We start from the raw sequence: 23,741 nt of genomic DNA, 5'->3' as shown, positions 1-23,741 counted from the left end.
TGTATAAATAATCGTGTTTCGCTGCAGAAATCATGCTCGGATGACAGGGTGCGGCCCTGAACCTCTCAGAGTATGTTACATCATATCCAAAATTCAGTATGCTCACTGAATTATCTTTCTAAAACCACAAAAAAATCTGAATTTTGAAACTTCTGGGGCTCAGAAAGCAATACCCCAAAATGAAGGCCTCGGAAGCGTTAAAGCAAGTTAACGATGGCCTGAGAAGGACTCTGGGCTTCTGTATTTGAGTCCTTGTGGATGAACTGTAACCTAGCTTAACAGTTAGACAAAGTGAAAGCCTAACTAATAGTATGCATCTCTAACAATGGCCAAGTGTCGGCCAATCCCCACGGCCATACTTCAACCACTCATAGGCTGCTCAATGTTCAAATTGTGTTCAAATAAGGCAACCGCCAGGCTGTAACCAATCTCACTGTTTCTATACCTCACTTCTGACTCCCGTACGTCATTTTACCTTTTGTGTCTATAAGTTTGTTCTGACCAAAGGCACCCCTGGAGTCTCTTAGACTCGTTAGTCTCATTAGAGCCGTGATGAGCAGTTTCCACAGTATATCTGCTGTGATTCTGGGGGCTGTCCGATTTGCGCATCATTCATTGTTCAATTAAACTCCTTTAAATTTAATTCAGCTGAAGTTTTTGTTTCATCAGAAGGAAGTTTTCTCTGCCCTCCTCCTGCCTGCCTATCTCTCAGTCCCTTCTCCCCCGAGGCTGCCAAAGAAACTAGAATCCGTCTTTCCCAAGGCAGGTCATAGAAACCAGAACTCTTTTCTCCAAAGCCAGCCATAAAACCTAAAGTGTTATTCTCATTGTATCCCCCCGCCTTTCTGTGTGAAAACTGGCCACGAAGAAACGGTCTGGCCTGCCTTGTTTGACCGTAGGTCCTACGACCCCCGTTCCAGAGAGGGGCCTGCCCCACGCCCAGAAGGAAGGAGTGCTGCTCAGACAGGCCAGGAAGATTCTGGACAGACAGGCCCTGCTGGGTTCCCACTCAGTCTATCAGCACCCAATCATACCCCTTCTTCTCCAATCCCATTTCTACCCGGCTCTCCACACTTGGTTGAACCTAAATATTAACATGGTCAGTGTCTCCTGTATCTTTGGGTCTTCGTTCTGAAGGTTCTTGTGTACGCGTGTTAAATAAATGTGTACGCCTCTTCTCCTATTACTCTGCCTGCTGTTAGTTGTTTTTTCAGCAAAACTCAAGAGGCCCAAGGGGAAAACTCTCCCTTGGCCCCCATGAAACCCATCTGGCACCAAGGGCCTCACGCAGGGACTGCAGACCTCTGCAGAGCCGGCGCCCAGGCTGGGCTCGGTCCAGCTGTGCTGTGAGGTGATGGTCCCTGCACGTCGGAAGCCACCTCTTTGCCGGATGGGTGTGAACTGTGACCCTGGCCCTTGCTCACCCTTCTTTGCCATTGTGCCACCTCTTGCACACCCCTGGGTCCCTCAGGGCTCTCCTGTCTGTCACCACAGCCAGCTCCATGTGGCCTGACCACCCTCACACAGATGCACCCAGAAGGTCTGCCCTGGAGCCCATGCCCTGGTGCCTTCTCTGCCTGGGCTGCCCTGTGGGTGTGGTCACATGGCCTCGGCACATGCAGCTGGACACACGCACTCTGGCATCCCACGGGAAGGAGCTGAGACCAATGGGCCACGTGCATCAGCCAGTAAACATTCCTTCTTGCTCTACTCAACCCCACAGACAGCCCTGAGATGCACTTGGTACCTCCACTCAGACAGCCCTGCAGGATGGAGCTCCAGTGGCCTGTCACAAAGGCCAGCACGCTGGGGCACTGGTGCCTGCGCTTGCTCTCCTCACTGTCCGGCCCCCATCCCTCACCCCTCTTCCCTGGGATGAAGCTCCTGGATGAAGAACACACACGTGAGCCTTTGCCTCAGGCTGTGCCCCTGACTGGGTCAGCCACATAGGAAATTCCCACAATAGTTAAGTTGGAATCTGCGAGCAGTAACAAGAAGTGTGTTCGTGCATCCTTTAAACCTACACCTTGCTTCTATTAATGAACCAGGCATTAGCACCAGGCACCAGGAAGGGGAATTGCAGGCACACGGACCAGGTCCTTGAGTCTAGCTGGGAAGGGGGAGGCCAGAAGACAGAAGAGGAAAGAAATCAAGAGAATGTATTTAAGGTTTGCATAAGGTGCTGTGGAACTCCAGGGGGATTCTCACTGTTCCATGTGCTAGTCAGGGTGCGAGGCAGCTGGAACTCCCATACATGCTGTGGGAACGCAAAGGGGTTGGCCTTACTAGAAAACGGGGGTGGCAGTATTTTTTAAAATAAAATCCACACCCACTGTATGACACAGCAGTGCCACTCAAGAGAAGGAAATCCACCCAGAGAATAAAAACTGAAGTTCAGAGAAAACCATGTACTCAGAAGTGTCTAGAGTAGTTTTTTGGGTTTGTTTTTGTTTTTGTTTTTCTGAAATAGGGTCTGGCTCTGTCACTGAGGCTGGAGTGCAGTGGTGCAGTCTCAGCTCACTGCAACCTCCACCTCCCAGGCTCAAGCAATCCTCCTGCCTCAGCCTCCCAAGTAGCTGGGACTACAGGTGCACACTATTACGCCCAGCTAATTTTTGTATTTTTTGTAGAGACGGGATTTTGCCATGTTGCCCAGGCTGGTCTCAAACTCCTGGGCTCAAGCAGTCCACCCTCCTCGGCCTTTCAAAGTGCTGGGATTACAGGCGTAAGCCACCACGCCCAGCCAAATGCAAGGAACTAATGATGCACACAGCAACTTGGGTGCACCACAGAGGCATTACGCTGTGTGAGACAAGCCAGTCTCGAAAGGTGGCGTACGATCCGATTCCGTGTATATCACAGCCCCAAAAACACAAGACCATAGGGATGGAGACAAGATCAGTCCTTGCCAGGACTGGGGGAGGGTGGCCACGAAAGAACAGCTGAGAAAGGTCTGTAACGGAGCTGTCCTGTACTCTGACTGCAGTGGCAGTTACATAAATCTACTTATGTGTTAAAATCCATAGAAAGCTACATCCAAAGGAAAAGTCAGTTTTGCTCTATGATAATTAAAAAAACAAACAAACAAAGAGAAAGTCAATGCTGTATCTAGTTTAGGATTCCTAAATGAAGGAATGTTATCTGATGTCACATTTTGTTTCATAATGCATTATTTTTTCATGACAGCACCCTGTGTTATATGCAATTACATTGTGTTATAATGTCAAATAGTGGACAGTGTGTGCGCTGTATTAGATGATGTCATGTGTTACATCATGCACATCGTGTGATACGACGTCACTTCATGTTATATGACATCACATTGAACAAGGTTCAACTTACACAGCAGGACACATTGAAAACAGAACTCCTGGCCAGGCGTAGTGGCTCATGCCTATAATCCCAGCACTTTGGGAGGCTGAGGTGGGAGGATCACCTGAGGTCAGCAGTTTGAGACCTGTCTGGCCAACATAGTGAAACTCTAGCTCTACTAAAACTACAAAAATTAGCCAGGGGTGGTGGCGCATTCCTGTAATCCCAGCTACTTTGGAGGCTGAGGCACAAGAATTGCTTGAGCTCAGGAGGCAAAGCCTGCACTGAGCTGAGATTGCACCACTGCACTCCAGCCTGAGCAACAGAGTGAGACTCTGTCTCAAAAATATTTTTAAAAAAAACACTGTTACATGTAAAAAAATTAAAAAGAAAACAGAACTTCGCCAAAGATAAATGATCACGTTGCTACTGGCTGAAGCCCTGGGAAGATCTTGTGTCCGTTTTGCCCCTGTTCTATCAGAAAACTTCTTATCACTCTAAGGAAACTGTATTCCATTAAAATATATGCCAATCAAACTCCTCTCCTAGTCAACCTAACTTATCTTGATGAATATGCAAATATCTGGATCCCCAGATAAAATCACCTGAACGCAAACCCCAGCTAAAAACAAAACAGGATTTAAAAGCAGAAAATAAACACGACCATCATCCACAGATGTAACAACCACACAAAAGGAGATGAGACGTTTTGTAAAACAGTGTAGACTTCCCGGCTAAAAGTTTCATAGTAACCAAGATTTTTAAAGTCCATATAGTTAAAGATGTGACTTTAAGTATTAAAGTATTGTTTTTTATACAAGGACTGTTGCCAAATGTTAATAAAATTGAATGCAAGCTCTTGTATCTTTTTAGTTTTTAAAATGCCTGCTATGTTCTTCTAAAGTAGACTCTCAAATAAGGAGCAAAATTATCTGTGAACACCTAATGGAACCTCTCTGCCCACAAAACACTAGTTTTTTAAATGTGTTTAATTACCAGTGGTGACTACCTAACATTCTTTTAGTCATTAGGTTTCTAATGTTAAAATTACATTCGGCCTGAGGTGTAATGAAAAATAATTACACTGCAGCAATTTCTAGATGTAGTCCACCAAATACAATTGAAATTCACAGTACCGTTACCACTCCAGCTTTGGATCATTACCTCATCAGGATTCTAAGCAGACCGGCTCTCAGGTGTGGATAATAATACCTGCCAGCGTGAACCAAGCCCAGGACACCTGGCAAGTCGGATTTGAAATTATCAAGGGAAGGAAATTGAGGGGCTGTGAATACATAACATAAAGCTGGACCTCCAGTCAAAAGCACGTACATCATGTGTTGTGTGAGAATCTAGAAATGTGGCTTTTTTACGTAAGAGAAAAGGAAAATCAACTTCTGGCCCATGAATTTCTGATGGTTTCCAGGAACCCCAGAAGCAATGATGTGGTGCGAATCACTGAAGCTTGCGGCATTATCCATCTATTTTACACAATTAAGAGGCTTCGCTTTCTACGGCAGCTGCACTCCTCAAATTTCACAGTGAATCAAGGTTTTATACAAAATAAGATAAAAGTTGGATATTTTAACCATCTTAGCAGAACTCACTTTTGAAGGAAAACTATGGGTAAAGCTTTGGTAAAAGAAAAGACTGTGACCCCACCTCAAATTTATGCTTCTTACAAACCTACACTTTCATGTGGGTGGGTTTTGCTTTGTTTTCAATAAGGACACCAGTGGAGATGACTGTGAAATTGACGAACGCCTAGGAGAGTGGAGAACGTTTATGGAGGGTGGAGGCCAGGGGCTGACAAGCTCTGTGGTGAGCTTCCCCTGAGGGAGCCACATCTCAGGTGGGGACAGGTCCTGGCCATGACACAGGCTAGAGAAAGTGGAGAGGTCTGAGAGCCATGGGTGTGGTGACAGTGGGAGAAGAGAAACCAACAGTGGATGGTGGGAGAACAGTTTCATGGGCCAGATGCACCCTCAGACGAGGCAAGTGGGCCCTGCAGAGCGCTGACCATTTGCCAGGGCTCTCCCCAACTCCTGAACAGGTTGTCACCTAACTGGCACAGCAGGCAGCACAAAGGGCAGCGCTGACCATTCGCCAGGGCTCTCCCCAACTCCTGAACCGGCTGTCACCTAACTGGCACGGCAGGCGGCACAGAGGGCAGCGCTGGCCTTGCCCACGTGGCTCCTGTCTCTTCTGGGAACCATGTACAGATATGGTTATTAACTACAATAGACAGGACAGTGCCCACTCTACATTCCTCCCATGGGCATCCCTGGAGGGGCCGAGGACCCATGGCACAGAGTCTAAGGGGCTGGAGACGCATCTCTCTCTCCCTCCCTCCTGCCCAGGAAACCAAAAGGAAAGGCGCCTTCTTCCCAGGGCAGGCTGCCCACCCTCCATCTCCAACCTCTCTGGCCTCCCACCAGCCCAGCTGCCCGTGGGTGAAGTCAGTGTCTGGGAACAGACTCTGAAACCTTCCCATCCAGAATGTGACAAAGCCTATGAACAAAAGCTAAATTAGACTCACCAAGATCAAGATGAATGCCAGGGACAAACGAATTGAGGAAAAACACGAAGATAACAAATCCCAACACGGTCAGGCATTTGGTGAGCAGGATCCCGTCGGATATCCTATGCTGTAAGAGAGAAACCACAGCTCACTGTCTCTGCACAACCTTCTGACTCCTGCAGGGCGTCATAACCTACGCAACTGGAATCATGACAGATTGCACGATGATGAAAAATGTGGCCTCTCAAACTTGAAAGAAAATGACAAAGTACTGTGTTACAAGGAAAACCATACAGATTCAGGATTACTGCATTCAAAATCTTTATGAAAGATAAACACAGCAGATGTCAAGAGTAGTACAGCCCTGTTATGAAACACCTGGCCAGCAGGTGTCAGAGGATGATGGGGCATTTCTACAGGCACCTGTGGTGGCAGCGCCGTCTTCACTGTTCCTTTCCCTACCATGCCAAGCATACAGGCAGGGCAATGAGGCTGAGCCTTCTCACGGAACTGTGACTCCCAGATAAGGCTCTGGCCATGTTCTTGACATGACATGCACGAGGCCCTTGAAACGCAGGCGGTGCACTCTTAGCGCTGGGATGACACCCACGGGAATCTGCCCAGTCACAGGGGAAGGGCAGGCCCTGAGGCATCTCATCCTCTGCAAGGCCTCCATCAACCTGGGAGTCAGCACAAGACACGGCTCTCCCTGTGAGGCCTCAAGGGTACTGTGCCCCACAGGCCATGGCAGCAGGGGGCCAGGGCAGGGAAGCATGCACAGATGGGCACCTGGTTGGCCTGCCCTGTCAACCAGGTCTCCGTGGAGACAGAGTCTCACTCTGTCACCCAGGCTGGAGTGTGGTGGCACAGTCTCGGCTCAACGCAACCTCTGCCTCCCAGGCTCAGGTGATCCTCCTACCACAGCCTGCCTCCCAAGTAGCTGGGACTACAGGTGTGCACCACCATGCCCAGCTAATTTTTGTATTTTTAGTAGAGACAGGGTTTCACCACATTGCCCAGGCTGGTCTTGAACTCCTGGGCTCAAGCAATGCTCCCACCTCTGCCTCCCAAAGCGCTGGGATTACAGGTGTGAGCCACCATGCCTGGCAAGCATCAGATCCTTTCCTGAGTCTGGTCCCACCAGCACACCTGTCCGCCCGTCCGTCTACCCACCAGCACACCTGTCCGCCCGTCCGTCTACCCACCAGCACACCTGTCCGCCCGTCCGTCTACCCACCAGCACACCTGTCCGCCCATCTGTCTAGTCTGTCTAGGTGGATAGATGCAGACAGCAATGATGACGGGTGTTGACGTCTGTAGCTTTGTAGATGCAGGTGGATCTAGACATCTGTCATCACAGCAATCTACAGCTATCTGGATTTGGACAGATACAGACATACAGATATAGACACACAGAGGTAGAGCTAGAACTACAGAGAGATTTTCTCTTGCTTCCTCTGGTCACATAGGTAAAGCTGCTGCCATCAAAGACATATGCAAGCCCCTCCGTGTCACAACAGCTCTGACACAGCCTTCCTCCATGTGCAGTGAGGCCATCGGTGAGCATCTGCCCCTCTCTGCCCACTGCAAAGGCTCATGGCTTGGCCAGCCCTTCTCATCCTCCCCGTCGCCCCTCTGGGCAAGGCTGATGTTCCTGCATGATTCTGTGCTGAACAATCAGGACCACAGGAGCATGGCAGGAAAAGGATTTGAAATGCTCAGAGGAGAGTGATGTGGGTTCTCACCAGGCGTGAAGGGAGGCACTGCAAACATTCCCTGAGGTCGTAGCAACCACAGAAAGTGGCTATTGCTACGGCCAGTGCGAAGATCGGAGGTGGAGGAGCGGGCAGGTCCAAGAGCATTCCAGCATCCTGCAGCTCACGGAAGTGGAGGGGTTTGGGGGTGGCATTCACATTCGCTCCTTCTAGATACCTGAGGTCATTTCTTTTTTTCTTTTTTTTTTATTTCAATAGATTTTGGGAAGACAGGTGGTGTTTGATTATACGGATAAGTTCTTTAGTGGTGATTTCTGAGATTTTTGGTGCTCCCATCGCCTGAGCAGGGTACGCGGTACCCAATGTGTAGTCTTTTATCCCTCGCCCCACTCCCACCCTTCCCCCAAGCACCCAAAGTCTATCATATCATTCTCATGCCTTTGTGTCCTTGTAGCTTGGCTCCCACTTATAAGTGAGAACATACGATGTTTGGTTTTCCATTCCGGAGTTACTTCACCACTGGTCTCCAAGTTCATCCAGGTTGCTGTGAATGCCATTATTTCATTCCTTTCTATGGCTCAGTAGTATTCCACGGCACACACACACACACCCCTAGGGTCGCTTCTGTACGAATTCTTAGATGTGATACAGGGATGCTGCCAAGGCTTCCCTCTCCATTTCATCTCACTGTAGTCCTCGTGCACAGAGAGGTGCACAGTTCTTCTCCAGCTCCCGACCAAAACACCACAGTCTAGCAAAGCAGGCATCATCTGTATGAACTTGGGGCCTGCAAGAGTATCACAGCTACACCTTTCTTTTCTAACCCTGCCGTCTACACAGGACAGAGTGTGAAGGCACTGAGGCACCTCATCAGATCACATCCAACATCTTTATGGAAAATAGACACGAGAGACGTGAGGTGTGCTGAAGCCCTGTTAGGAAACACCTGACTCGCATGTGGAGTGTGCCCGTCACAATTAGAGCGGGTGTTCAGTCTCTCCCTAGAAGATAAACCGCACAGATCCGAAACGTCACCAAGATGCAGATGACTCCCAGGAGATCTCGTGCAGAGCTCTCTCGACTGGGAAGGGGCCCTATGTGCTCATAAATGGGCTGAGAAAGAGCCAAAAAAAACCACAAAGCTCTGCCCCAAGAAGTCGGAGCCGTCGGCAGGACACTCACGCATCCTATGTCTGACCCTAAAGCTGCTCCACTTCACGCAGCACGCCTCGCTGTCCCCTCAAAGTGTGAACTCGGGCCTGCCCTTCGGGGCCAGGAGAGGGCTGGTGGTCAGGGACACCCGCTCAGAGGGCGGCCCCGTAACGCGCAGGGAAAGGGAAAGGCCCTACGAAGACGTTCGCTTTCCACGTCCTGACAAGATCAGCCTGCTGTCTCCGGAAAACATTTCTCCCCATTCACTCAAACACATAAATTGCAATGTCCTGTGTATGACCGCAGAAATAAAAAGAGAAATGGCGTTCGGTCATGTGAGGGAAAGGAAAGGCATCGCTCACTCTCTTCTTGGAGAAGCGAATCAGAAATCCCTGAGAAAAGAAAGCTGCGTACCTTCTTCTGGAGTTCCTGGATATTGGTCTCCCAATTTTTGTCCTCCTGTGAGATCTGTCTGAAAGAGAAAAGAAGAGACTCATTACTTCCCTGGCCACGTGGAGCGGCAGCCCTAGCACTTTGTCCCTGGACGCTGTCTGCGACATGGAGCCTGGCAGGACTAGTCATGGGGGGCCAATGGGGCTTCACTGGTTGGCTGGAAAGGGCGCTCGCTCTATCTTTTCCCAAAAAAAATACATATAATGGCCTGAATGATGAAAGAAGTGCGTGTGAGGAGGTGTGTGGGACAGCTTGCGCACGGGACACTTCATGAAAACCCCGCACCAGCACACGGACAAAGGCAGTAACCGTCAGCCTCTTTATTTTCCTCTTTACGTGCACTTCTACATGCCCGAATCTCTTTGTGTCCAAGATGAGGGCACTGAACCTGTACAACTCTTACAACCAACTAAAGAAAAACATGGTAAAAGAAATGTCACTTGCTTTAACGTTGATTTTCATCAATCAGTGATCACTTCCACGCCTGAAATCCGAGGACTTTGGGAGGCCGAGGGGGAAGGATCGCTTGAGGTCAGCGGTTGGGGAAGATCGGCTTTGAAGGCTTTTCTGTCTGTGCTGCTCCTGCTGGGGTGGCCTCCTCCCGCCTGTTTCAGCCCCTTTAGTGGCTCCCACTTGCCTCTCCTTTTCCATGTTTCTGACTCAGCCCACCCTCCTGGCTGACTTCCTCCTTCACCAATTAGGGAAAAGGGGCTGCACAATGAAGAATGCAGTTTTAGTATCAAAGGAGGCTGACCTCACAGCCAGTCTGGGCCGTAAAGAATCACAGCAGACACAGTCGAATGATTCTGAGGACAATTTTTAAAAAGAAAATGTAAAAATAAGACCTGCAGGCGGGCATGGTGACTCATACCCATAATCCCAGTACTTTGGGAGGCCAAGGTGGGCAGATCACCTGAGGTTGGGAGTTCGAGACCAGCCTGACCAACATGGAGAAACCCCGTCTCTACTAAAAACACAAAATCAGCCAGGCGGGTTGGCACCTGCCTGTAATCCCAGCTACTTGGGAGGCTGAGGCAGGAGAATTGCTTGAACCCAGGAGGTAAAGGAGGCAGAGGCTGTGGTGAGCCGAGATCGTGCCACTGCACTCCAGCCTGGGCAAGAAGAGCTAAACTCCATCTCAAAAAAATAAAAAAATAAAACCTGCAGAGCCCAACCTTGCCTAGGACACCCTCATGGTAATCTGCTTCTCAGCAACTGTGTGGCCTTGGGAAGCCACGCCCTCCCCAGGTCTCAGTTTCCCCATGTGTGACTGACACCAGATGAGTTGATGGGAACTTGGTGAGCCTCGGAGCCCACGTTTCCTCACATTTGTAACCTGAGATGCACTAAGTGTGTCTTTAACACCCAACACCAGGACAATTTATTCTATCTTTAATTTATGAAGCGTCTTCCTCTAAGGTCTGCACCTGCGGCCAAAGGTGGTCATTTTTTCCCCAGCCTGCAACTCAGGGCCTCCCTGTGGCCTGAGGACACTGGTCCTGCTGCTCCAGCACTGCTGGGCGAGGTGGGTCCTGGGCCGGGGATGGAGCCAATGCCACAGAGCCAGCACTTCCTCCCGGGATTGTGTGGGACTCCGTGGGACTGCCTGGGAACCCTCCCACCAACAGCCAGACCCTGAGACACCCATGCAGGGCGACCCCTCAGGGCTCAGCGAATGGCAACATGCAAGACCATTCTAGATTTTGTTCATAAGCGTTCACACTTCCCCTTGCCTAGATGGACACCTCCATCCACTCTCAGCTCAGCTGTGGGGACGCTTCCACTTCGGCATCCCTTGGGGGGTCACCAGGCTCCTGCTTCTTCTGTCTGAGCTTCCAGAACAAAGACTGATTGGAACTCAGCACCATGTCACAGCAAGGAGAAAAAACACCAATTCATAGTCACCCTTTAAGTCCCAGCTTCGATTAACAACGAATGCCAGGAAACAAACTGAGTGGGGCTCTCATATTCTTTCGTGTGCCTGAAAATCTACTACTGGCAGAAGATTTTGTTCGATTAGTCTTTGCATTAATGGTTTTTTGTTTTTGTCGTGCAACAATTACCACGTGGAGAGATGGGACAGCCCAGCGGTTGAGAGTGTGAGCTCCATCCCCAGCGCCACTCCTTCCAAGCTGCACAACCCTGGGCACGCTGCTCGAACTCTGAGCCTCTGGTTTTGTTTTGTTTTGTTTTGTTTTGTTTGTTTTTGTCCTTAAACTCGGCTGTGTACCCCCCACAGAGCTCAGTGAGGGTTAGATAAAATGCACCGTAAGAGGCTTAGCACAGTGTGTGTCACCTAAAAATCACGTATCAGTATACAGCTAGTGTCGCTGTTTTGTAGGGCCATGGAACGTTCTGCTGTACACCGGCACAGTCTGAGCAGCACCCCGCCCGGTACCTGTGGAAGGTGTGCAGCCTCCGGGCGAGCAGGTGCTCCAGGGCCAGCACCTTCCCCAGCAGCAGGCGGCGCACGGCAGTCTCCTCGCGGCTGGCCGGGCTGATGCGCTGAGCGGTCAGGCGCCAGACGTGAATCTCGTGCTTCAGTTCTGCAGAGAAAGAAAAGGGAAGCTTGAGTCTCCCACGACCTCAGACATCAGCAACATCCTCCTCTGTTCCCCACACAGCCGAGGCCTGACGGAGCAGACACACACTCGAGACGCGCAGGTAGCCCAGGTCACCCAGAGCTTCTCCGCACCCGAGCTATTGCCATGCAGCCCAAATGACAAAGCTGACATGTAAAAATTATCACAAAAGCAAAGGCCATTTCAACCCTTTCCATGAAGAATAAATTCCTTTCTTGAACAAACACATCAAAGCTAGCACCCGACAACCTTTTCCCCTTCTTGCAGGAAATATTTCGGATGTGCTTCCAGCCAAAATCTAGACATCGCCCAATCTTTGAGGGGGTTTCAGGAGCAGATCTAGTGATAATTGAAAACACAAGTGTAATTCTCAGGAGAAGGTGCTCAGGGCTCTCCAGCAGGGCATCTGGTAAGCGGCAGAAGAATACAGGGAGGCGCCCTCCAACCAGGCCCCACTGAGCCTCTAACATAGGCAAGAGAGAGGTAGACGACCTGATGAAATGATGAAATCTACAGAACGAGCAGAATTTTCACCCATCGCTGAATTCAGACACCTTCTGACAGAGAAGAGTAGAGAGAAATGATGTGTCAATTCATGGCCTCTTAAGATATTCAAATATTTCATCCTGGCTAACATGGTGAAACCCCGTCTCTATTAAAAAATACAAAAAAAAACTAGCCGGGCGAGGTGGCGGGCGCCTGCAGTCCCAGCTACCCGGGAGGCTGAGGCAGGAGAATGGCGTGAACCCGGGAGGCGGAGCTTGCTGTGAGCTGAGATCCAGCCACTGCACTCCAGCCTGGGCGACAGAGCGAGACTCCGTCTCCAAAAAAAAAAAAAAAAAAAGATATTCAAATATTTCATGAAAACCTACATTTAACCTCTATTTTACTGTTAAAAACATGACATGTTTCTTGAAATATCCATTAAAAGAATGTAAGAAAGCACCATATTTTCATGGACCACCCCTACATGCCCCACACTACCTATCACACAAATTAAAGATGAAAAGACAAAGCCTTTCAAGCAAGTGCTGGGGCATCGGAAGAGCAGCTCAGGGCAGACTCAAGGCGATCACCCAAAGACCCGGGAAGCAGCACGGACATGGTGGGTTCAGTGGAAAGGGAAAATGCCACCTTTCCGCCCCTTCTGCTCAGGACGCGAGTGCTCCTCACCCACGGCATGGCAGACCTACTGCAACAACAAAGACGAGTTAGGCAAAGGGAGGCAGTCTGGAAACGAAGCATGCCGAGACTCAGAGAGAACCGCAGAGCCCGGGAGCACCAGACTATTCCAGTTAGCACACGGCTTTCTCTAAAGCTTCAGCCCCACCAAGATGAAACCTTTAGAACTAAGATACATAATATGTTTTCATTCAGCACATATCGATGCTTTGTAGCTTTACTAAAATAAAAGGAACTTGGGTGTAATTCACAGGCCTCTTCAGAGAAACAGATCCATCATTTCCTCTTGAAAAGTCTCACACTTCGTTAAACCACCTATGAGGCTATGATAACATAAAAAGAAAGGGGAAGAGGAAGTGAAGGAAAAAACTAATGAACTCACTCTCTGAAACACTGAACACAAAAACACCATCTGTGGAAGGTCTCCAGTGTGAGTTCAGACAGAGCCAGAATTTCATCCGACGCTCTAAATCTTGCTAAAAGCCCGTCCGTAAAGTACCAGAGACTTTCCAGCCGTTCTCTAAAGGCATCAGGTGAAGGGCCACTTTCTGAAGCGGCTCATCAGCTTTAAAAAGCTCACACCTCTGCATGGTTCATCTCTGGTGCCAGCTGCTGAGTGCAGGCTGGAAGTCTCTCCACGCCTTCATGTTTGGAGAAGCAGAGCCTGGGAACTAAGGCTGTGTGGGTGCAGCTGGCCTTCCAGTCCCTATGCAACTACTGCAGGTGCTTACTCTCCAGGGGAGCCTCAGCCACCTTAGTGTGTACCCAGCACCTACCTGCCTTCTAACCCATCAAACCAAAAAGGATGTGCTGCTCTACTCAGATCAGCCCACGCATTAATACTCAGGTAATACGTTTTTGTCTTCCTAGTTGTGGAATGTAATACACAAATTATGAAGGAATTTAGTAGGGAGGGATTTTGTCCAGGAGAAGGGAGCTCACTCCATTCACCCAGCACTCAGTTTACCAAAACCTGTCCACATATCAGTTCCCAGGCTTCCTCTGTATGTCCTCTTCATTTCCCCACCCTGTCTACTCTGCCGAGGTCCAAGACCACAGACCCAGCTGGCTACCAATATTTCCCTCTGAACCCTGTGCTGCAAACTCACAGCTGAACACTTTATCTTCCTCCCGTAAAGTCTCTCTCCTACCCTCACCTTCTTAGTTTTTATATAATGCAATTGTTCTTCCAGGAACACAAGACTGAAATGTCATCCTGGTCTTGTCAATGTCATTCTCTTTTATATTTCCACATTAACATTATTGTGTCACAAGTGTCAGATCTGTGTTTGATGCTAAAGGATAAAATTCAATTGGTAAGTTACAAGTTAGCCTTCCAAAACTGGAAAGAGATACAAGATATATCATAAACAAACATATGCTAGGGCAGTGTGAGCCTCAGGAGCAGCCCAGGATATGCTGGCACAGCTCCTGCCTCGTCTGCTTCTTCCTATCCTAGGTTACCTGCTTGTCCAGGCCTCACCCTCTCACATTTCTTAATTCTTACTGTTCCTTAGTAACCTTTAACTACAGTCACTTCCTACCAATCTGCCCCTGGTTAATCATAAAACACCACTTGTTCTATCTATCTATCTCAGGCCTTTAATCCTAGCACTTTGGGAGGCCGAGACAAGCGGATCACCTGAGGTTGAGAGTTCGAGACTAGCCTGGCCAATATGGTGAAACCCCTTCTCTACTAAAAATACAAAAAAATTACTGGGCATGGTGGCAGGCGCCAGTAATCTCAGCTACTTGGGAGACTGAGGTGGGAGAATTACTTGAACCCAGGAGGTGGAGGTTGCAGTGAGCCAAGACTGTGCCACTCCACTCCAGCCTGGGCACAACAGAGCAAGGATCCATCTCAAAAAAAGAAAAATGGCAACAAAAGCCAAGATTGACAAATGGGATCTAATTAAACTAAAGAGCTTCTGCACAGCAAAAGAAACTATCATCAGAGTGAATGGGCAACCTACAGAATGGGAGAAAATTTTTGCAATCTATCCATCTGACAACAGGCTAATATCCAGAATCTACAAAGAACTTAAACAAATTTACAAGAAAAAAAACAAACAACCCCATCAGAAAGCAAAGGATATGAACAGACACTCCTCGAAAGAAGACACTTATGTGGTAAACAAACATATGAAAAAAGCTCATTATCACTGGTCACTAGAGAAACGGCAAATCAAAACCACAATGAGATACCATCTCGCACCAGTTAGAATGGTGATCATTAAAAAGTCAGGAAACAACAGATGCTGGAGAGGATGTGGAGAAATAAGAATGCTTTTACAATGTTGGTGGGAGTGTAAATTAGTTCAACCATTGTGGAAGACAGTGTGGCGATTCCTCAAGGATCTAGAACCAGAAATACCATTTGACCCAGCCATCCCATTACTGGGTATATACCCAAAGGATTATAAATCATTCTACTATAAAGACACATGCACACATATGTTGACTGCAGCACTGTTCACAAGAGCAAAGACTTGGAACCAACCCAAATGTGCATCAATGACAGACTGGATAAAGAAAATGTGGCACATACACCATGGAATACTATCCAGCCATAAAAAAGTATGAGTTCATGTCCTTTGCAGGGACGTGGATGAAGCTGGAAATCTTCATTCTCAGCAAACTAACACAGAAACAGAAAACCAAACACCGCATGTTCTCACTCATAAGTGGGAGTTGAACAATGAGAACACATGGACACAGGGAGGGAAACATCACATACCAGGGCCTGTCAGTGGGTGGGAGACTAGGGGAGGGATAGCACTGGGAGGATTCGGAGAAATACCTAACGTAGATGACAGGTTGATGGGTACAGCAAACCACCATGGCACATGTATACCTATGTAACAAACTTGCATGTTCTGCACATATATCACAGAACTTAAAGTGTAATTAAAAAATAAAATAAATAAAAATAATTACATTTTTTAAATAATTAATTAAAATAATAAAATAAATCTATCACCTTCCTAGATGATAGGAAGATAACTGATATCTAGCTATTATCTTCCTAGATCTATCATTTCCTAGATTAGATGACAGATTATAGATAGATAAATAGATGACAGATAGATAAATTCCTCCTTTCAAATAACCAGTAGTTCCCTGTGGCCTCCAGAATAGGGCTAAAGATGTCAAAGATCTTCAGAGAAGACTCAAAACCCCAAATGACCAGCACCATTGTGCTGATTCTGCCATATAAGTTTCAACTCTTTGTCTTTGCCACTCTAGCCTCTTACTAGGAGACATCGTCAGATATCCCATCTCTTACCTCTCTATCAGCCTCTATCTTTCTGAGCTTCTCAACCAACTTCTGATGGTATCACTTAAGAGTGGCCACATACATGTTTCAAACAGGCAAAGAAAGTGCCGTGTGAGATGCGGTCTCACACAGGAGATGATGGCTTCCAGGGAAGCCTAGAGTAGTGAGCTCAGAGCTAGGAATCTCAGGAGAAGCAGCCTAGGCCAGAAAGACAGAAATGGAACTAAACTAGTGTTAAGTTCATCTACTATATGCTAGGTAGTATAATATTGCTTAAAGTTAGTGGTATAATAGTCACTAAAATCATAAAACAGAATTAAAGCCCAAAAAAGTAACAACCAAAAGAGGAGAAAATATAGAATATATTTAAATAATTAATTCAAAAGAAGGCATAAATGAAGAGAATAGTAATAAAGAAGCACAAATATAAAACAATAATATGATGTTACACTTCAATCACATCACTAAGCACATTAAATATAAATGTCTAAGAGACAGACTATCAGAATAGATAAAAAAGCAAGATGCAAATATATGCTGCTTACAAGAACTGTACTTTAAAGACATACATAAGTTAAAAGTAAAAAGATGGCAAAAGATATACCACACTAACACTAGTCAAGAGAAAAATGAAATTGTTATATCAACAACAAAGTATATTTCAGAGCAAAGAATATTAACATGGATCGCGAAGATTGTTTTTATAATAATAAAGGTGTTAATTCATCAATATGAAAGAACAATCCTAAATATTTATGTGCCCTAATAGTAAACTTTTAAAATGCATAAAGCAAAATGATAGAATTACAAAGAGAAATAAACAAATCTATAATCACCCTTAGACACGTCTGTATCCATCTCTCAATAATTAATAAAACAAGTAGATAGAAAATCAGCAGGGACACAGAGTACTTGAATAACATTATCAGCCAATCTGACTTAAGCTACATAATTGACATCATTGAACATTCCTCCCAACAAGAGCGGAATACATTTTCATTTCTAGTACACACAGAACGGTTACAAAGGTAGACCACATTCTATAGCCATACAGGTCTCAATAAATTTTAAAGGATTCAAGATTTATGAAATGCATTCTTTTACTATACTGGAACTAAATTAGGTAACTGCAAAAACTTTCCCAAATACTTGGAAGGTAAATAAACCATCTAAATTATCCAAGGATCAAAGAAGAAATAAAAAAGATGAATTATAAGATAATTTGGGCTGGGCGTGGTGGCTCAAGCCTGTAATCCCAGCACTGTGGGAGGCCAAGACAGGCGGATCACGAGGTCTGGAGATCGAGACCATCCTGGCTAACATGGTGAAACCCCGTCTCTACTAAAAAATACAAAAAAACTAGCTGGGCGAGGTGGCCGGCACCTGTAGTCCCAGCTACTTGGGAGGCTGAGGCAGGAGAATGGCATAAACCCGGGAGGCGGAGCTTGAAGTGAGCCGAGATCCAGCCACTGCACTCCAGCCTGGGCGACAGAGCGAGACTCCATCTCAAAAAAAAAAAAAAAAAAAGATAATTTGAACTGAATGAAAATGAAATATTTAATAAATTAGTGAGAGGTCACTAAAGTAATACTTAGAAGGAAATTTAGAGTACTAAATGCCTATAATAGAAAATAAGAGGCACATGAAATCAATAACCTTAGCCTCTACTTTTAGAAACTAGTGAAAGAAAAACAAGCCCAAAAGTAAGCAGAAAAAAAAATAATAAAGAGCACAATAGACATTATTAAAAGAGAAAAAAAAACTGTAGAGAAAAATCTATATAATCAAAAGCTGGTTCTTTGAGATCAATAAAATTGATAAACCAACCAAAAAGAGAAGACAAACTATCAACATCAGAGATGAGAGATATGACATTATCAAACATTTGATAACCCTTAAAAGGAAAATGAAAGAATATTATGAACAATTCTATAACAATACATTCAACAACTTAGATTAAATGGACAAATTCCTCGAAAGACACCAACTACCAGAATCACTCAAGGAGAAACAGATTACTTGAATAGCCATCCCTATATGTATATTAAGGGATTTGAATTTGTAGTTAAAAACCTTCCCACAAAAACATCCAGGCCTATAAATGTCCAAATAAACATTTAAGAAAAAAGTAATAGCAATTCTACAGAAATTCTTCCAAAAACTTGAAGATGACAAAAACTTGAAGATGACAACAAAAAAAGACATTACAAGACAGGAAACCACATCAAGATCCCTAACGTACACAAATACAAAATGCTAACAAAGTACTAGCAAGAAGCAGCAGGAGCTGAATATTTGGTGATCAGAGGGACAGGCGCTGGTGATTACTGTTCCTTTCACCATGTACGTCACGCTCTCTCCCATTCTGAGCACCTGGTAGGCTGGCCTGGCCTGGTCCCTTGTGACTGGGTGGAGCCTGCCTGTGTCACTCGATGGCAGAGTGGGCCCATGCCATTCTCTCTGCCTTCAAGGCCAGCCGCTCAGGACTCTAAGAACAGATGATGATCAGGGCCCCTGCCAGGCCACTGGGGAGGAGGCAAGGGGTACAAAGCCAACACGAGGAAGAAAACACAGTTCTGGAAGTCACTGCGATTTCAGGGTTACTTTTTCCCTGCAACAAAACCAAGCCTGTTCTGGCACTGCTCTGTACACTACCACAGGCCTGCTAAACTCAGATCTGTTGAGTGGGGCTTAGGAATCTGCAGTTTTACCAAGGACTCCAAATGTGGAGCCCTCTAGGCCCAACAGTGGCACAGAGCAATCACCCCAGTCTGCACTGCCGGTCTCAGCACTGCCGCAGGGCTCCAGCTTCGCCAGGTGTGCGCACTCCCAACCATCCCTCCCCACTTCCCTTGGAGCTTTTCTCTGTTCCTTACTCAGGAACGGTGAGGAATTGATTACAGAGATTTATTTTCTACGTATCTAAATCTGTGTATCCCAAATTCTTCTCAAGATTAGACACTGTGATCACCAGGGAGGTTGGGAGAGGCTGGCATAGTTGGGTAGGACGACAGCTGAGCTCTCCACGAAGGCACAGCTGTGCACACACAAGCTCCAAGAGACAGGACAATTACCCATCACGATCACAGTCTCCTTTGCTCTCCCTCGGTTCTAACATTTTCATCAAAAAATGAAACCTATATATTAATTTATCTTACTGTGCATATATTATTTGATTATAAAACATTCTAAACACCTCTAGCTAGTTGTTACGGGTTGAACTAGGTCCTGGCCCCAGGTAAGATGACTAGACATTCCCAAGAACAATCTCGTTTTGTCAGATGAATCCTGAGGAGGCACACGAAACAATATTTTCTTAATGAGATTTTTGAAACACTCAAATTCTGAATAACATGAAAGTCACACAGATGTGTCTTGGACAGTCAGCGTCGGAGGAACTGGAGTATGGCAGGACCATGTCAGGGCCTCCAGCCGCCCGTGTGGAAATGGAACCGGGCTATCTTATCCAGAACAAAGACAAACTGAGATCCTGTAAAACACAGGCCAGCGGAATCACAAAGGCTGACAGAGATCAACATACAATCCGTGAGCTCTAAAAACCCCTGAAGAAGAAGAAGAGCGCCTGCATCTGCCGAATGCTGGTCGCCTGATGCCCCTGTTACCCAGGCAACCTGCGCGGCATCCACATTCGGGAGCTCACCAAGGAAAGGCTGGCTGTTTCCCAAATAATCTATTGCTCCTAATACATTCTAGTCAGCAACAATCTCAGTAAAACATCTACTGAAGTGTTTAAGTGATGAAAGTGCAAAATGATAAGATGGCCCTAAGCCCTCATCCTGCTGGCTGGTGCGCAGCATCTGCTGTTTGTTTGTTTGTTTGTTTTTGAGACGGAGTCTCTGTCACCCAGGCTGGAGTGCAATGGCACAATCTTGGCACACTGCAACCTCCACCTCCTGGGTTCAAGCAATTCTCCTGCCTCAGCCTCCCGAGTAGCTGGGATTACAGGCGTGTGCCACCATGCCCAGCTAATTTCTATATTTTTAGTACAGACGGGGTTTCACCATGTTGGCCAGGTTGGACTCAAACTCCTGACCTGATTCAGGTGATCCGCCCCCCTCGGCCTCCCAAAGTGCTGGGATTACAGGCATGCGCCACTGCGCCCAGCCTAGCATGTGCTCTTGATTGACAGGGCACATCACCTCCTGTGCTGGGTTATGTTGCTGTATTTGCAGTCATATTTAGCACTCAAGCTATGATACACTATTAGAGCACTACAGTCTATGTTAGTGTGTTTGTGCCACACACACATGGCTTTAGGAGGTTATGACATGTGAGTTGTACATGGTGGCCATAACTCCCCACATTTTAGCACAGTACACTTCACAGAAAACTGAAGAGGCACAGCTCATGACAGCAGCCCTGAAAACACAGTGTATACGAGGAAGCGGACGTGGAGAGTCACTGATACTGAGCATCCAGCAACCCATCGACAGGTACTTCCTGATAAGAACTTCCCCTGGTAAACAAACAATATCATGGTAATGAAATCTGAGCCTACATGAGAGGCACCTGTACTCACCAACAATCTCACTGGGCTCCTTGTTATAAAGCTTTCTGTTCCAGTAAAGGAGTCTGAGGAGTGGAAAGGAGACCAGGAGAACAAGGCAAATCCCAAGGAACATGTGTGCAGTGAATCCGGCAAAGTCCAGGCCCTGGAAATAGACAAGGGGAAATGGAATGGCGACGGGCCTTTCCTCCGCACAGACAGCAGCTCCCCGGGTCAGGGTCCAGGGAGGGCCAGAGCCCAGGAGGCAGAGGTCCTGGAGCCCAACACAAAGCCCAAGGAACACCACAGATTCCTCACCATGATTTTGAAAATTGTTAAGGTTTGCTTCTTTCACGTCAAAAGCCAAAAACCAATTCTTACACAAATGGCAAGCCATCATAGGGAGAAACAAAAACAGGCAAGCACATCTAACTGAACCTTGGCTCGGTCCATCTTCACCACTAGATTGATGCCTTCCCCCAGACAGGGTGAAAAAAGACCGAATGGGACAAAACACTAAACAGTCTGACGATATTTGCCCATTTGAAGGTAAGTTGAATTTTTACACATCTCATTCCATTGGTTTGAAAGAGTCCTCGCAGCTGGAGCGCAGAGCCCTTCGCAGGGCACCCAGGGCCCCTCAGGGCTGGGATCGCTCAGAGCACGGGGACCAGCAGCAGGGATCCAGGCAGGAACCTCTCCTTCCCGGCTTTGCCTGCCTGGGGCTCTGCACATGGCCGGCCACTGAGGGTATCTTTACAGTTGGGCAAAGTCCCCACTAGGTTGATCTGTCCTGGAATAAGTCAGCAAATCATTGGTTGGTTCTGTTCTTTCACTGACATTGTGCTTTTATACCTTCAGCACATCTGTGCAGGCACCTCCTGAGCCCCCAGCAGGACAGATGAGGCTCGTATCCCCATGAAGCTGGCCATCTGGCAAGAACTCAAGGTCTTTTCTGTAGCATCCATGGATCACATGTGCACAGAGGGGTCAGAGGCACAGTGACAATGCACGACCATGGGGAGCGACAGGCGGCAGGGTGGAAAGGACAACGGGCAGTCTGGCTCTGCCTCGGAGCCGGGGGAGCCTCTTACATAGGTAGAGGGGTGACAAGTCACACGGAACATTAGTGAGGATCCCACAATAGGAGTTTGGAAAATCACCTTCCAAAGGTCTGGGTTTGAGTGATTTAAACTATATTAATTGTTCCTTATTAAAATGTATGTATTTTTCTCTCACTTTTAGAAAATAGGTGAAATCACTTTCAACATTGTTAAAGATACAACACAACTACAGGCCATTATCAATGATGTTGTGTCAAAGTTTAGAGCTTGCCAATATATAATAATCTGAAACGCTTAATCCCTTGCAGTTACCAGTACATCCAATGGTTGTCTTTGCAAACAGCATTACAAATGACAGACGGAGTTGTAGAAGCTAATTCCTCGACAGATAGCAGGGAAACCACACAGAGGTGGGACTCGTGGAATGCTCTGGGTGATCATATAGAAGAATGCACCACTTTCTGATAGTTCTTCAATGGGGGTATTACATTGAATTTTGTGTTTATCTCTGTAATTCATACCCCAGATACCTGAAAAAGGTCCACGATACTTTCAGGGGCTTATGAAACTGTTTTAAATTCTTCTAAACTCAGAAACAAAAAAAAAAAAAAAAAAAAAAAATGAACCGTTGGGTCAGAGAAAATGATTTAAAATATAGTACTAATATATTTATACACTAGCTGGGTCACAAAATGCAATTGTTAGTATTTTTTAGAGAAAATGTCCCAAGAAGACAGAAGTACCTATATCCTGATTAATTCTTGGTCCCTTTAGAACATAATAACTATAAAGTTTTGCCCCATTTGAAATGTTCAGGCAATTGGAGAAAAAAGTGATGAGTAGATAAAAGAAAAAAAAAAAAAACTAAGGAGGTCCTGGGTGTGCGTCCACAGCAAAATGACACAGCACTGAGTGAAGCATTTGGTTGCTGCTAGACTTGTGATGGATGGATGGATTCATCAAGTAACAGCAATGATAAGGGAAAAATCCAAACCGATCATTTTAGGAAACAGGCAGATGCAGTGTGCAGTGGGATGCAGATGTTTGAGCTAAGCTTATTACGTGTAGGTATGTGGGCCTCCCTGCTGCTTTTACATGCCTCTGTAATGTCCTAGACTCTCCTCCTTTGTGTTCCCAGTAACAAAACCACCCACCAGCACACTCACATCAATTCGGCACCTAAATGCGCTCTTTCTGCTGCAAGGTGCCACTTCTGCTTTGCATTGTTTTGTTATGGGCTCCACTCAGTCATTTTCTTCTTAATTTTTCCTCATTTGATGGATTAAATAGCCAAATATTAGGCACGTAAACCAACCAAAAGAGGAACCCCCAATCAGATTAGAACATTCAAAGATTCATAATCTACATATATTTAAGGGGACACGCCTGTGGGACTTCAGGCCCACCAATATCATTTTCTAGGAATGACGCTTCAGGCTAGCTCTATGACAAGTCAAAATGGCTCATTAGGTTGTTAAGGGAGGGGCTCAAGCCAAAATAATTTCTTGAATTCTTCCATGTGAAAAACTAAAAGAAAAGAAAAACTTCTTACGAAATGTTTAGCTGAATCTATTGAATATTTTAGTAAAATATGCATGGTGTAATTTGAAAATACAATCCTGTCTAGACGCTCAGTAAGGAGGGGAACCAGCACTGCAGGAATGGGTATAACAGGCAGATGGGGGGTGTGGCTCTCGCTGCTTGTAAGGGCTCCATCAAGCACGGGTGCAGGGGACCTGGCACACACGGTCTAAAGGAAGAGCCTCTGGCAGAGACATGGCTCCCAGCAGGCTGAAAACAGAGCATGCCACAGAGGGGATGAGCTCTGCTAGCCAACGCTGACCTGAGAGGAGAAAAAGGTCAAAAACGAAGACCCCTGAGTCCACAGATATGGAAGAGGTGTGTGGAAACAAACAAACCAAAAAACAAAACCTGCAAAGGAAATTCAGAGGGGGCCAGAGACGCAGAGCGAGGCC

At 46.6% G+C, this 23,741-nt stretch overlaps 1 protein-coding gene across 1 annotated transcript in view; it reads right to left on the bottom strand.

Annotated features, from left to right (window-relative positions):
- The window catches only part of OCA2 (OCA2 melanosomal transmembrane protein), a 320,006-nt gene that overhangs the window by 186,459 nt on the left and 109,806 nt on the right, over positions 1-23,741 (bottom strand). Inside the window, exons 14-17 of the mRNA XM_073011978.1 lie at positions 20,735-20,867; positions 11,552-11,699; positions 9,115-9,172; positions 5,852-5,960 (exon numbers count right to left, since the gene is read on the bottom strand). Coding sequence (XP_072868079.1) covers positions 5,852-5,960; positions 9,115-9,172; positions 11,552-11,699; positions 20,735-20,867 — 448 coding nt within the window. The remainder of the gene's footprint in view (positions 1-5,851; positions 5,961-9,114; positions 9,173-11,551; positions 11,700-20,734; positions 20,868-23,741) is intronic.

This window comes from Chlorocebus sabaeus, chromosome 26, assembly GCF_047675955.1.
Source record: "Chlorocebus sabaeus isolate Y175 chromosome 26, mChlSab1.0.hap1, whole genome shotgun sequence".
Lineage (NCBI taxonomy): Eukaryota > Metazoa > Chordata > Mammalia > Primates > Cercopithecidae > Chlorocebus > Chlorocebus sabaeus.
The sequence above is the reverse complement of the archived record's forward strand: the minus strand, read 5'-3'. Positions and strand labels throughout refer to the sequence as shown.